The 12,766-nt window shown below is 40.1% G+C and overlaps 1 protein-coding gene across 1 annotated transcript; it reads right to left on the bottom strand.

Annotated features, from left to right (window-relative positions):
• Window positions 1-1,410: 1,410 nt before the first annotated feature.
• Window positions 1,411-10,573, bottom strand: LOC122779717 (vascular endothelial zinc finger 1-like). The gene is made up of 5 exons (XM_044042304.1): window positions 10,518-10,573; window positions 8,474-9,253; window positions 4,734-4,803; window positions 4,460-4,622; window positions 1,411-3,896 (listed from the first exon to the last, which is right to left on the bottom strand). The coding sequence occupies exons 1-5, from the start codon at window positions 10,571-10,573 to the stop codon at window positions 3,538-3,540; spliced, it is 1,428 nt and encodes a 475-aa protein (XP_043898239.1). The 3' UTR covers window positions 1,411-3,537.
• Window positions 10,574-12,766: the final 2,193 nt, after the last annotated feature.

The following is a 12,766-nucleotide window of genomic DNA, read 5'->3' as shown; positions in this document are numbered from 1 at the left end:
GCGTGGCCACATCCACTCTCAACCATCCATCCACTTTCCCACTCACACCTATGGTCAGAACATGCAAACTGTGCAGAAAGGCCCTTATTCCAACCGGGGATCTTCTTGCTGCAAAGGCAAGAGTGCTAACCACTACACCATCTGTGTGACCCCTTTCTTAAATCCATGTTTTTAAAATCAAAGACGACACTTAGAGCTCCGTAACTCATATTAATGCAATGCCCACGCTGTTAATTTGTGTCTATTCGATATTATTGCGTTCATATGAAAACAGGAAGTTGGATAGAGCAGACCTCCTGCATGTGAACTTTAACTGAACTCTCCACCCTAAAGAGTTGCCAAGTGTGTGTGTGTGTGTTTTATTTTTCACAGTACAGGGCAGTCTTCCAAACATGACAGTTGTCACTGAGTGCATACAGCTGGGACACACACATAAGAACTATGGGGCACTGAAGAAAAATCACTGGTGGTCTTCCGGAGACATGAGCTGCAGCCATGAACTTTTGACCACATAGGAGCGTAATTGTAAAATTGAAGGAGGCCTCTTGGATGAGAGGTGAAACACCCTCAGTTGCGTATAGATGTATACATTTAAAGTACAGTGTGCAACATTTAGCAGCATTTATCGATGAAGTTGCATGTCAAAGCTCAATCTCCTTCGCCTCACCCTTCCTTTTCCAAGTGTGTTGGAGAATCTATGAAGATTTGTTAGTAAATCTCAGATGTTTAGTTTGTCTATTGTGGGCTACTGTAAAAACATGGTGGCTCAAAATGGTTGCCTGTGTAGCGCTCCTTTTGGGGTAATTCATTTTGGTGAAAACACTTAATAAAATCTGCTGATTTGTACATTTATAGACTTAATTTATCATTCATTTGACTTAAATGAAAATAATTTCACCCACGTTTCCCCTTGACCTTTGACTGGTCGCTGCATCGTCACACGGGTTAATGAACAAAGAGAGTGGCAGGAAGAGTGAAATGTGCATAACCACCACCACCTGCTGGACGGTTTCTGTATTGCAACAACAGGCAGCTCAAGGCACGTGATAATGGTGTTTGTGAATAAAGAACAACATATATGGAGATTTTTAGGGCAAATCATTGATTAAGGGAGGGAAAGTTAATTAAAGTTGGGTTGTAACACGCAAATTATTTTCTTAATGGATTGTTTACTTTCTTAATTTATCAATATGTTGTTTTTTATGAAATGTCAAACATTTCGATAAGCTCAAAACAATGGCATCCTAAAATTAGGTTTCATTTTTTAGTTGCTTGAATCAGTCCATGTCCCAGCATGAGTGGGTCTTAACCATCAAACAGTAATTATTTATTATTATTGTTATCCTGTTTAATTCTCAACGCTTGAAATGTGAAAATACGCTTCATACTGAACAGTACTTAAACCATAAACACATTTGATAATTTTCTTTTATTTAGACAACCCAAATAAAAGGCACATAACATTGCGCATGTTTATGTAATAATCTGACAAACGTACATTTAAAAAAAATGTAGGAATGTTTGACCTTTCTGCTAATCAGAAAGCCTAAGCCTTTCATATATATACAAAATTACCATTGTTAATGTTCTAATACAAAAGATTTATAAAAAAAAGGTTATCTTATCTTTCACATCTATTGTAACTACCATATTCTCAGAACTAAAATAGTTTGTTTTTTTACAAAGATATACATTCAACTGCTTTCACAAGAGTCCTGGAATTTCCTTTTTTTTTCCTTAAAAATAAAGAGATGTTCAATTTCATGAGAAATGTTTCAGGTTATCACATTGTTATTGTATCAAAATTTGGCAAACAGGTTATCATAGTGTTTCTACGCAAATGCATAACAACAACAAAAGAAGCTACGGTAACATTTAGTTTCAAACTAAACTTTGGGGGGGGGAATGACAAACATGCATATTCCATTTTTCAGGCCAAAAGTGGAACGAACTGCAACACAGTCAAAATAACATGGCATTCATAGAGTTGACGCTCAACATCTAGTGCTTGGGCTCATGCAACACTAATTATTTTCCCATTATTTTAATGGACACAAACTTGCATTTCATCATAGTCATCCAGCTCTCAGCCACATGACCATGCAGCCAGAGACTGAACTAGAATTTAAAAGAAATGGGTAATGGTACAGCGTGTACTCAATTAATCATTTAAATGGACGGCTATGTTTTATTTATAAAAAAAAAAGAAGCCTGGTTAAGTGTTCTCACACCAAAATGCCAAAAAATTTAAAAAAGGAACCATGTTCATGCATAATGGACTTTTATGTTTTTTTTCCTGAGTGAATGATCCTTAGTATCATCTTGGGGAGGGGGGCGCAATTACAGATAAATGATTCAAAATAAAACGTGTGTGCAGAAGAGTCAGAGAAAACTAATGACAGTAACAGACTGAAAAAGCTTCACTACACAGCCAGGACTTTCCATTTACAGCCACTAGATGGCCCACAAGTGAAGACTGGCTCACTAACATTCTTTTAAGACTTCAATTTGATCTTTGTCAATAATACTGCTGCTGCTGCTCACCTGTATGTAGGATATGCTTTCAGTGCAAGACTCAGTTCATTCTGACTTCATGGAAAAAAACATTACAAATAGGCAAAGAAAAAAAACAACAACAGACCTTTGTGTTTCCATACAAAGAGAAAACAAAGCATTTCATCATCGAGAGGACGGTGTTGACACGTCTACTCGAATGACTGGAGCAAAAATTAAAATGCTGACATGAAAATACATTACTATGTCAACTGTACAAGTTAGTCACTGTACCTCGAGAGCATACCAACTATCTGAGAAGGAAACAATAAGCCATTCACTGTGAAAAAATATTCTTCCATGCAAGTGGAAGCTGCTGTCCCTTTTACTAGACTCTTTTTCCTATAACATTAAATAGTGATTAGCAGGCTATAGTTACAAAAAACAAAAACAAAAAAAAACCACCAACATAAAAAGCAACACCCAGAGGCTTTGGGAGAGAAGTTGTAAAACATAACAAAAAAGCAATTTCTAATTATTGCTTCAGTCCATTTCTCATCTCCCTTTCACAAAAGCACTGGTGTGTGTGTGTGTGTTCCTACAGAGTCCTCGAGTGTGCTAGAGGAATCCTCTTCTCTCATTTGTCATGATACAAAACAAAAAAAATATCACAGTTTCATCATTCTAAGTGACTACACTAAGTCTTACAGTTTTGTCCTGATTTAAAGATAAATCCTACTCGATTCCTACTCAAGTGTCCTGCATCTGGTGTCAGTCACTGATCTCTGGTTGAGAAGTGGCTGCGACTTCTCCTGCTGGGCCGCCTGCACAGCTTGTGGAAATAGTCACTTCACGGTTTGATGAGTCAAGGAGGGTTTTTTTTTTGTGGGGGTGGTGTTGGTGGGTGAGAAAGAGCTGGACTGGACGAGCAAATCAGGAGTACGGGGGAGTCTCTAGTTTTGCCTTATTTTCCCTTTCTTTCTAGCCAGTTCAAAACTCACTCTCTCTTTCTCTCTCTCTCTCCTTTTCCTCTTATTCCTCTTTTTACCAGGGCGGGGAGGAAGGCAAGACTTGGGACAGAAAAGGCATGGTATCCACTGGCCTCATGGCGATGTTGAGCGGGCCGGTTATATTCATAGACATGGGGGTCGTTATTGCGACTGGGTGGGCAATATTCATCGGCGCCGTGGCCGGGATGTTGACAGAGGCGATGTTGAGGGGTCCGGTGATGGTGACCGGATGCTGGAGACTGATTGGAGACGTGATGTTCACCGTGTTGGTGCTAATGTTCATTTGTGCGGCTATGGTGACAGGGTGGTTGTTGCCCCGGTTCATCGCCGAGGTGATGGGGACGGAGACAGTCACAGGTGTCACTGAGGCAGAATTGCAGACTTCATTGCCTTCTGGAGACACAAGATGAGAGTTTAGTGATGTAGTAGGAAGGAGATAAGTTAGGGTTTATTTTACAGAGTTACTCTAGAAGTGTGGTTGTATGAGGCACTGATTGCAGTGTGCCCACCACTGACTCACTTCCTGTCTGTGCCCTGATGTTAAATTTCTCATTTTCTCTATTCTATTCTCTAAAAAACTTGAATAGCCACTCTGAAAAGGCAGTCCAATGGCCAGATAAAACTGAAGAACTATTGCTATACTGTGGTCTTTAGCAGGTGCAGATTTTATTCAGTGAGCACTTACACATTAAGTGGTTAAACTCTGTTCCTTATGTCCTCACTGGCAGCCATATGTAATATTGTCACAAATAACATTAGAAGAGGCAGATGATCTTTAATATCAAGGGCTTGATAAATGTAGTGGATGTGTTAAAAACATGGATGTGTCCTTTTCTACCTTCATTTATTTTAATCAATGACATCTCTGTTAGCGGTAAATTAGAGTAGACTAGACAAAAGGAATTATTATGAGATGAATGTGGCATAAGTCTTGTGCCTTTCCCAGTGTTACATACCTTTGTTACAGGAGTTAAAGTTGTTCTGTCCATGAGTCTTTAAATGGCTGGTGATGTAGGCCGCACTCAGCATCTTCCCACAGATGCTGCAGGTCACTTTGCCCTCATGCCTGATCATGTGGGAGCGGAGTCTGTCTTTGGTGGCGAAAGCAGAGGTACAGGCCTGCAACCGCGTAGCAGACAGGGTCAAACAACAATAACAGCAAATGAATCAATAACGCTAATAGTAGTAATAACAATAATAATCATTATAGCTTATTGTCATGGCTCTTACCGTTACTTGACATTTAAACGGTCTTTCTGAGGAATGCACATGCTTCACATGGCAGCTCAAATGGTCTGGCCTAGATTTGATAAAAATGAAAGGACAAAACAAAAGGCACATTTAAATCTTTGGACAGTGATGCAGTGAGTTACATGAGCTGTCAGTGAGTCACACGAGGCCCTTTGCCATCATACTATCAGAACATCTAGTTCCACATACAGACCATGTTATTTCAGCACATTCGTTTATATTGAAATTTCCATTTTAATAGGGATTTTCTTGAATTGAGAACAACTTAATACTTTAAAAGCATACAGACCAACAAATGCAAGACATATGCTTGATGCAATATTATGAGGTAATTCCCTTTTAAAATCCATTTCAGCTGGAAGATGAAAATGTACCTCAAATATATTTTCATACTCTGGGCTTGTTTTTGAAAGTCACTTTACAGTTGAATTGATATAACCAGATATAAAGTTAAGTATGTGTTGTTTACAAACTATAATTTACGGGCATAGGTATCTGCAAAAACATACTGAGGGGACAGGCATTGGAAAAAGTAAATACACATTTTGTAAATTGGCATTTAATTCTCCAAGATCACCCGTGCATGAGGTAGTTTGACCCAGTTTCAAAAAAAAAAACACAAGGTGGTATTTCCCCTGTCATTGTTCACTTGTTTTTTATAAGACGAGTCATACCACGACAACATTAAGTATTTATTTTCTAGCACCCCTACTATTAGTCACCAAAACCGAGAATAAAGAGAATGTCAGTTATGGTTTCTGAATAAATTTGTCGACTGATCCCTCTCACAGAGGATTAAATGCAGCGTAAGTAGGCCATAACATTAATTTAATATCATTAGTACCACAAAGTGAGGGTTAATTATTGTATTTCTGACTGTTGTGCCACAGAATTAAAAAAAAGGTATACCACAGAATTTAACAAAATTTAAGAGTTTAAGTAAAAGTTATAACAACAACCAACATGCATGACATCACACAGCACGGTTTATTTGTTTTAAAATTCCCATATTATCAGGAATTTGCATTTACCTTGACCTTTTCTAGTAAAACTCCAGAATTTACACTGACGCTTCCATCATCTTGTTAACTTGAGGGCAGCATCATGTCAGGATGGACATGATGCAAACACTGGCAGCTTCCCACTAACCCAAAGTTTTTTTTCTTTAAAAACTGAGAAGATTGAAGAGGATTCTCTAAAGTGGTGCTATGAATAAGAATTAAGTCTTTATTTATTTTTTTTTCGTCCTCCAGACATCGTCTGGCTGAGTGGCAGTGACTCAGTGGCCTGTTATTCAGTCCCCATTCTCACTTTCCAGTATGCTGATGAATCCCTGCCCCACGTCACTGTGTTGGACTCACGCCTGAAACTGCCATATACAGCACAGTGATAGTGTTACAGCTTGACCGGGGATCACACTGTGTTGCCGTACACAACTCTTATTTCCTGAGCACACTCGATGGTTCAGTATTTTCTCCTTATGTATGTTGGATTGATAAATCGCTGTCTCAAGACGTCCCTGAACAACATATTTAATCTCCAAATAGCAAATGTGTTGACCCGAACGCATGGTTAATTGAATTCCTGGGGGGGGGGGACAGTGACATGCTGGCGGGAACCGCAAAGTGACAAGTGACGCCTCCCCTCCTCCCCCGATACCCTTCCACTGATGCTCCTCCATGTGTGACTGTTTAAACATGTGGTTGGACTGGAGTTGGGGGGTCAGTGCAAGTGCAAATCTAAAACTGTGTAGAAACATCAAATGAAAAGGCAGCCACTTTGCTGCTACATGATCAGTAAATGGCAGTAAAATCATACATTTAGAGCTGCCAATTAACAAACACACAAAACATTAAATCACAACCCTAGTCAACACACAGTATTAGTATTACTGGTTTCATAAATAACAGGCCTTTGTTTGAGGACCATTTGAAACTTGATTATACAACAGAAATAATTATACTATGTTCAAAATTTTAATTTGAGGATGCATAATATCTTGGCTTAATGGCTTTAAAATAGATATCAGCAAAAACAACCTAACTATAATGATTAAAAGAGTATGCTGAATATGCTGCTCTCGCCTTGTCACCTCTCCAACTGTTATAAAGAAAACCTATAGCTACATCTGCTGAGACACGAGTACATAAAATACTGTGTTAATTTCATTTGAAGAGACTAAAATAGAGTTAAAATAGAGGAGATGAGATAATGGGGAGGGGGGGGACACTGGAGAAGCATGTTAATACCAGGTGTAAATTCATCTATCTGATCACAGAAAATGCATTTTAATGTCAGATGTAAAGGAGGCCATAATAACCTCTGAAGTTGGGCAAAGGGAGACCCGTAAATATGGGTATTGGTTATTGGTCCAAGCACTCCAAATCTGTCCGCAAATTGGCACAAAGTCCAAAATCATGCACCTCTAATTTATTTTCTGGCATGGCACACCTGCAGTACCGTAAGTCACCTGAACATAACTAAATAAGCGATAACAAAACCTTATTCTTGAGTGCTTTGTAATGAATGACAACTCAAATCACTTCTTTAGATTGGAACCATAAGTCGGTGGAATTATTCACTGACTCCATTAGCATAAGAGCTCACATGCATACTTCCTGTTTAGAGTTGTTAATTATTGATAGAAGCACATGGGGAAAAACAGCAGCAGTTAAGTCATGTTAAGTCTTTTCTTACATTTGCTGCTATTTTCTCACTGATTTAGTATTTGCCATTGTCATCACACCTCATTCTTCATGTCGCTCATTCAATTGTGTACAAAACAGCTGCCATTTTTTGCAACTGAGCAAAACAACTTATGGATCACAGCCTGGACATGATACCCAACTGGAAATATTAATGTTTGGGAGTTGGTCTCCAAGAGTACATTCATTGAATCAGCTGGATAACATGGGTCCAACATAGAAACTTATTCCAACACTTTAAGAGCTATAAGAGGAATGTACAGAGACATTTGAAACAAGTAACACAATCTCCCCATGAAATCTCGTGCCAGCAGGTCACAGTCAACCATGGCTAAGGACTTTTCAGAGTGTGTCCCTATGACAAATATGTCCGGTAGTATGAAGACAAATAACTTCATATTACAGATATTATTTTGCCTTACAATGTGTATTAACCAGTTAAGCATTGCCTACGGTACTAATACAGATATATATTGGTGAAAAATGTCTAAGCTATAATGACCATTCATGTCAGTTGATGAGTTCATCAAATTCTCAGTATTGGTCCAATCCTAGTCAAAAGTGGATACAAGAAAACTAAACAAGTGGAATTTGATATGATCCGTAAAACCTAAATATCACTTTAATGCGTCACTAAGCATGGGTGACCTGCTGTACAGAGAAATGTGCACCACCATCATGTGACCAGGATGTGAGTGAGGGCTGCACCTGTCTGCCAAACTGTTTATGTTTTTGGCTGGTTATAGCGAGTGGGTAAAGGCAGCAGCACACTGGTTCAGTTGTTTTAAAGGGGTAAAAGATTACATCAAGTGATAATGGTGCCAGTCATGACAAAGTGGTATTTTGCCCTCTCTACTGTAAACTACAGAAATATTGCAAGTGTATACCATTTTATTAAAATGCCTCTTTCACAGTAAAGTTAGCAGGAAAAGAGAGAGGATGCTGATGAACCAAAGGGGTCAACAAAAAGTTGCCAGTGCTACATGGATAAGAGCCTCACAAAATGATCCTTACCTGGAAAATCCTTTCCCACACACAGAACATACATAGGGCTTGTGCACTCCCCCGTCATGAGAGCGAACATGGTAGGTCATCCGGTCCTTTCTTTTAAAGCGTTGCTGGCAGATGGGGCACTCGAAAGGCTTCTCGTCTGAATGGGACAGCTTGTGGCGATTCAGGTGGTAGACGTCACGGAATGCCTTGCCGCACATCTCACACCCATGGTTTTTCTTGACGGGTTTCGGGGGTTTCTTGACGACGTTTTGCTGCGGCATGTTGCCCATTGCAGATGATGTCATGATACTTGTGCCTGAGGAAACCGAGGTGGTTGCTGTGGAGAGGATGCCCGCTACCGTGGAGATGTAAGAAGGGGTGCCGTGGTTCTCTCGTGGCATAGAGGAGATCATGGGTACCATGGTGGGGGCTGTTTGGGCTGTCTTCTTTGGCCGTGAGACCATCTTAATACCGGTGTGGCTGGACTCATGGCGTCGCAGGTGGTAGCTGTCACGGAAGGCCTTGTTGCAGTAGCCACAGATGAACGGTGTTTTGCCCTTGTGTTCCTTCTTTATCACGGGCACAGGTGGTCGCACACCTCCACTGGCCATATTATCTTTGAGGAGGTCAGCAGCACTGACAGGTGGCTTCTGGTCCATTTGAATGGGCAGAATAGGCTTCTGGTCAATCTGCTCTGCTCCTGCATTGAGCAGTGGCAGCAGGCTGTTCTGGGCCACCTGGTGCTGGTGGTGGAGGGCTTCATTGGCCTGCTGATAAAGTAAATACAGAGACAAACATTTGCTTAAGTCATGAGTAATTCATCCAGACATGATATACATTTACTATGCGCTATACTATACATACATGCACTATAGTTGAGAGAAGTCCGGAAAAAAACAGGCAAACATTTACCGGGTTAGCTACTGCTAGCAATACCAGTCGATAACAACCCCTCGTGGTATTTGTCGCACACAAACGGTGCAGCAACATGTCCACGGATAAAAAATTAAACAGTACTATATGTATGACTGATTTTGTGTGAAACAAATACAACAGAAGTTAACAGTAGAAGTGGCAGTGTTTGAATGGGGGCAGTCATCTCGGCATTATTACTGGTAATCAGTAGTTAATCAATAGTCTGATGTCTAATAGTGTTTAATAGTAATAGTATTTAAAGCAATATGACTGCCAGTGTATCATTACTTTTATAGATCTGCATGAGAATTACTACAATAAATCAAGCATTACTGATTGCTGCACCAGCACCCCATGAGAGTCAGCAAGGTCCAAGAATACAGACATAGATATTCAAGATGTTAAACAAGAAAAAATGTGCTCTAGAGTTGTCATTTATGAGGGTGACGCAAGTCATGCAACTTATCAATAACACTATCCAGATGGACAAAAAAAATGTCTCCATCATGTGACAGTGCTGATTTAAAGAATCCACTTTAACTGCCAAGAGAGCTCTGAAGAGCAAGAAGCCATGTCTCTACCTCATCTCCCTCTTGTCCTTTCTCTCCCCCCTTTCTGTCCTCCACCTCTCCGCTGTCCCCCATTTTCCTTTCACCCCAACCGGTCGAGGCAGATGACCGCACATCTCTGAGCCTGGTTCTGTCAGAGATTTCTTCCTGTTAAGAGGGAGTTTTTTCTCTCCACTGATGCCTAGTGCTTGCTCATTGTGTGAACTGTTGGGGTTCTCTGCTCTCCTTGATGTTGTCTATGTACAGTGCCTTGAGATAATGTATGTTATGATTTGGCGCTATACAAATAAAATTTAATTGAATTGAATTTAATAAAATGCCACAACAATGTGGTCTTCAAACTGAAGAGGTAGTAGACAACAAACGACAAACAGAACAGGGCCTAATGACAGATAAATGAATGAAAAAGTGCAGTCATTAGACACATCAGATTCAGAACTCTGAACTCTTAGCGCTAACTCCTAATTATTAAGCCAATTGCTAAGGCAGACCAGTTTGGTAACATTTTTGGTGGACAGTGCTGCTACCGCTGTAGTTAACTTAGCTTCATCCAGTGGTCGGCGACGACTCACACACTCAACCATAGAGCTTTGATGAAACTGCTGCTGGCTATTAGCCTGGACTGCACTGCCGGCATGTTTTGCTAGTAGGTGGTAGCTCAGACTGCTAGTAATTCGGTGATAGTGAAATTCCGTCGGACACAAGGCGCATATTACTTTTTTTTTGTCGACTGAGCCATCTTGAAGTTTTTTAAAGTGAAACGAACCATTCAGAAGCCCAGGGGTATATTTTTCCATGACCACGGTTTGAATAGAAGAAGTATTGCTCTCATTCTTCTTATTCGTCTGTGGTTGGCAACTAACTTGAAGGTGCCTTACCGCCACCTGGCCTGGAGGTCCCACACCACAGTCTAGTAGAGGACAAACTGGGCCGAGATGAACCGCGATCAAAAAAAATGTACTTGTAATTGTTTTTTTTAATGACAGCCCTACATATATATATATATATATATATATATATGTACATTTACATACATATGACCCAAGGTACAGACTATGCAAAGATGCCCATGAGACAGTCCAGCACATAGTAGCAGGGTGTAAGATGCTCGCCAGGTCAGCGTACATGGAGAGACACAACCAAGTGGCTGGAATAGTGTACAGGAACATCTGTACCCAGTATGGAATAGAAGTACCCAAATCCTAATGGGCCCACCACAGAAGGTGGCTGAGAACAACAGGGCCAAGGTGCTGTGGGACTTCAGCTTCCAGACTGACAAACAGGCCCTGGCTAACCAACCAGACATAGCGGTGGTAGACAAAGAGCAGAAGAAGGCGGTGGTGATAGATGTGACCATACCGGCAGACGCCAACATCAGAAAGAAGGAACACAAAAAGTTTGAAAGTACCAAGGGTTGAAAGAACAGCTGGACCAGATGTGGAAGGTCAAGGCGAGCGTGGTCCCCATGGTAGTAGGAGCATACGAGGCAGTGACCCCCAAACTGGGGGAGTGGCTCCAACAGATCCCAGGAACAACATCAGAAGCCTCAGTCCAGAAGAGTGCAGTCCTAGGAACAGCTAAGATACTGTGCAGAACCCTCAAACTCCCAGGCCTCTGGTAGAGGACCTGCTTGAGGATGACACAGATACCATCCCAAGAAGGTGAGAGGGACGTTTCTTTTATATTAATATATATGTATATGTATATATATATATATACATATATATATATATATATATATATATATATATATATATATATATATATATATATATACATATATATATATATCAACAACCTTTCCTGACTTTTCTGGCCAAAGCAGTTTTCATTGGAACAAAGAAATCAACACAGAGATGCGCTGTAACATTCACAGAGTCATAAAAGAAAGAGAAGACAAGGAAAAAAGAAAAATGAGTCCATAAACAAAACTTTTGCCAAGAGTTTAATTTGTAGCAGCAGAAAAGCCAAAAAAATGTTAACAACAGCTCAGTACACAAGCTTCTGTCCAAACTGTTAATGCATAAATAGCAAATATTATAGGCCAACAAATTCCAAAGTATGGACCACAGAACACTGGTGGGTTGTGAGAGAACATTAAAATATAAACAAATGAGTTTTTAAGTGTTTAAGCCTTGGTAGAGGTCTGAGTGTTCTTGTTACATTGTCAGTAATTGTTATTCGTCTTTTGTCTGAAATTTTATTTTATGTTGAACAGTCCGTTCAACATCAGGTGTCACTGTATATGAACCCTCTAATTCACACTGAAATATATAGTATCGCTTGTATCGCTTGTAAATGTTTGGTTATCTTATTTGATTTACTATGTGCCGGGTCAGACATGATGGACCGGTGGCTTTCGGGTGGAGAAAATAAATGTGTGTTGACAATGTGTTGTCTGCTTGGTCCAGCCAGGAAAAAAGGATTCCTTCCTAGGAATCCTTTCTTTTACTGGTGATTTTCCAAAATCACAGTGGAACAGCTGTGCTCATATGCGTAACATTTACATACAATATTCTTCACTGCCGACATTACTGCATCGGTTTATAGTTTAAAGCATTAGTATATAGTATTGGAAAGTTGGATAATATATAAACTGAACTGTACGATTCATTAAATGTCAATAGGAAAGCAGCACTTGGCCAAGTCCCACAGAAGGGAGGCTTTCTGCTGCATTTTTGTGTGCTAGAGGAAAAACATGCTTTGTTCCCAGAGGTCATTCATGTGTATTGAGATGAACTTCACTCCTTCACATCTGTGTATGCACAAAGGTGGAAAGATTTGTTGTCTCCGTGCCCTGTTCACCTCTTCCTGCAGCGCTTAAACAATT

This window comes from Solea senegalensis, linkage group LG13, assembly GCF_019176455.1.
Source record: "Solea senegalensis isolate Sse05_10M linkage group LG13, IFAPA_SoseM_1, whole genome shotgun sequence".
NCBI classification, from domain to species: domain Eukaryota; kingdom Metazoa; phylum Chordata; class Actinopteri; order Pleuronectiformes; family Soleidae; genus Solea; species Solea senegalensis.
Note: the sequence above shows the minus strand (reverse complement) of the source record. Positions and strands in the feature narration are given on the sequence as shown.

Bases quoted from the DNA above. Each gene is read 5' to 3' on its own strand.
- LOC122779717 (XM_044042304.1), bottom strand. From the start codon at position 10,573: ATGCCGGCAGTGCAGTCCAGGCTAATAGCCAGCAGCAGTTTCATCAAA. The intron at 4,804-8,473 runs GTAAGGATCATT...TATCAAATCTAG, and splicing joins TGTGGGAAAGGATTTTCCAG to GCCAGACCATTTGAGCTGCC. The intron at 4,623-4,733 runs GTAAGAGCCATG...ACGCGGTTGCAG, and splicing joins CGTTTAAATGTCAAGTAACG to GCCTGTACCTCTGCTTTCGC.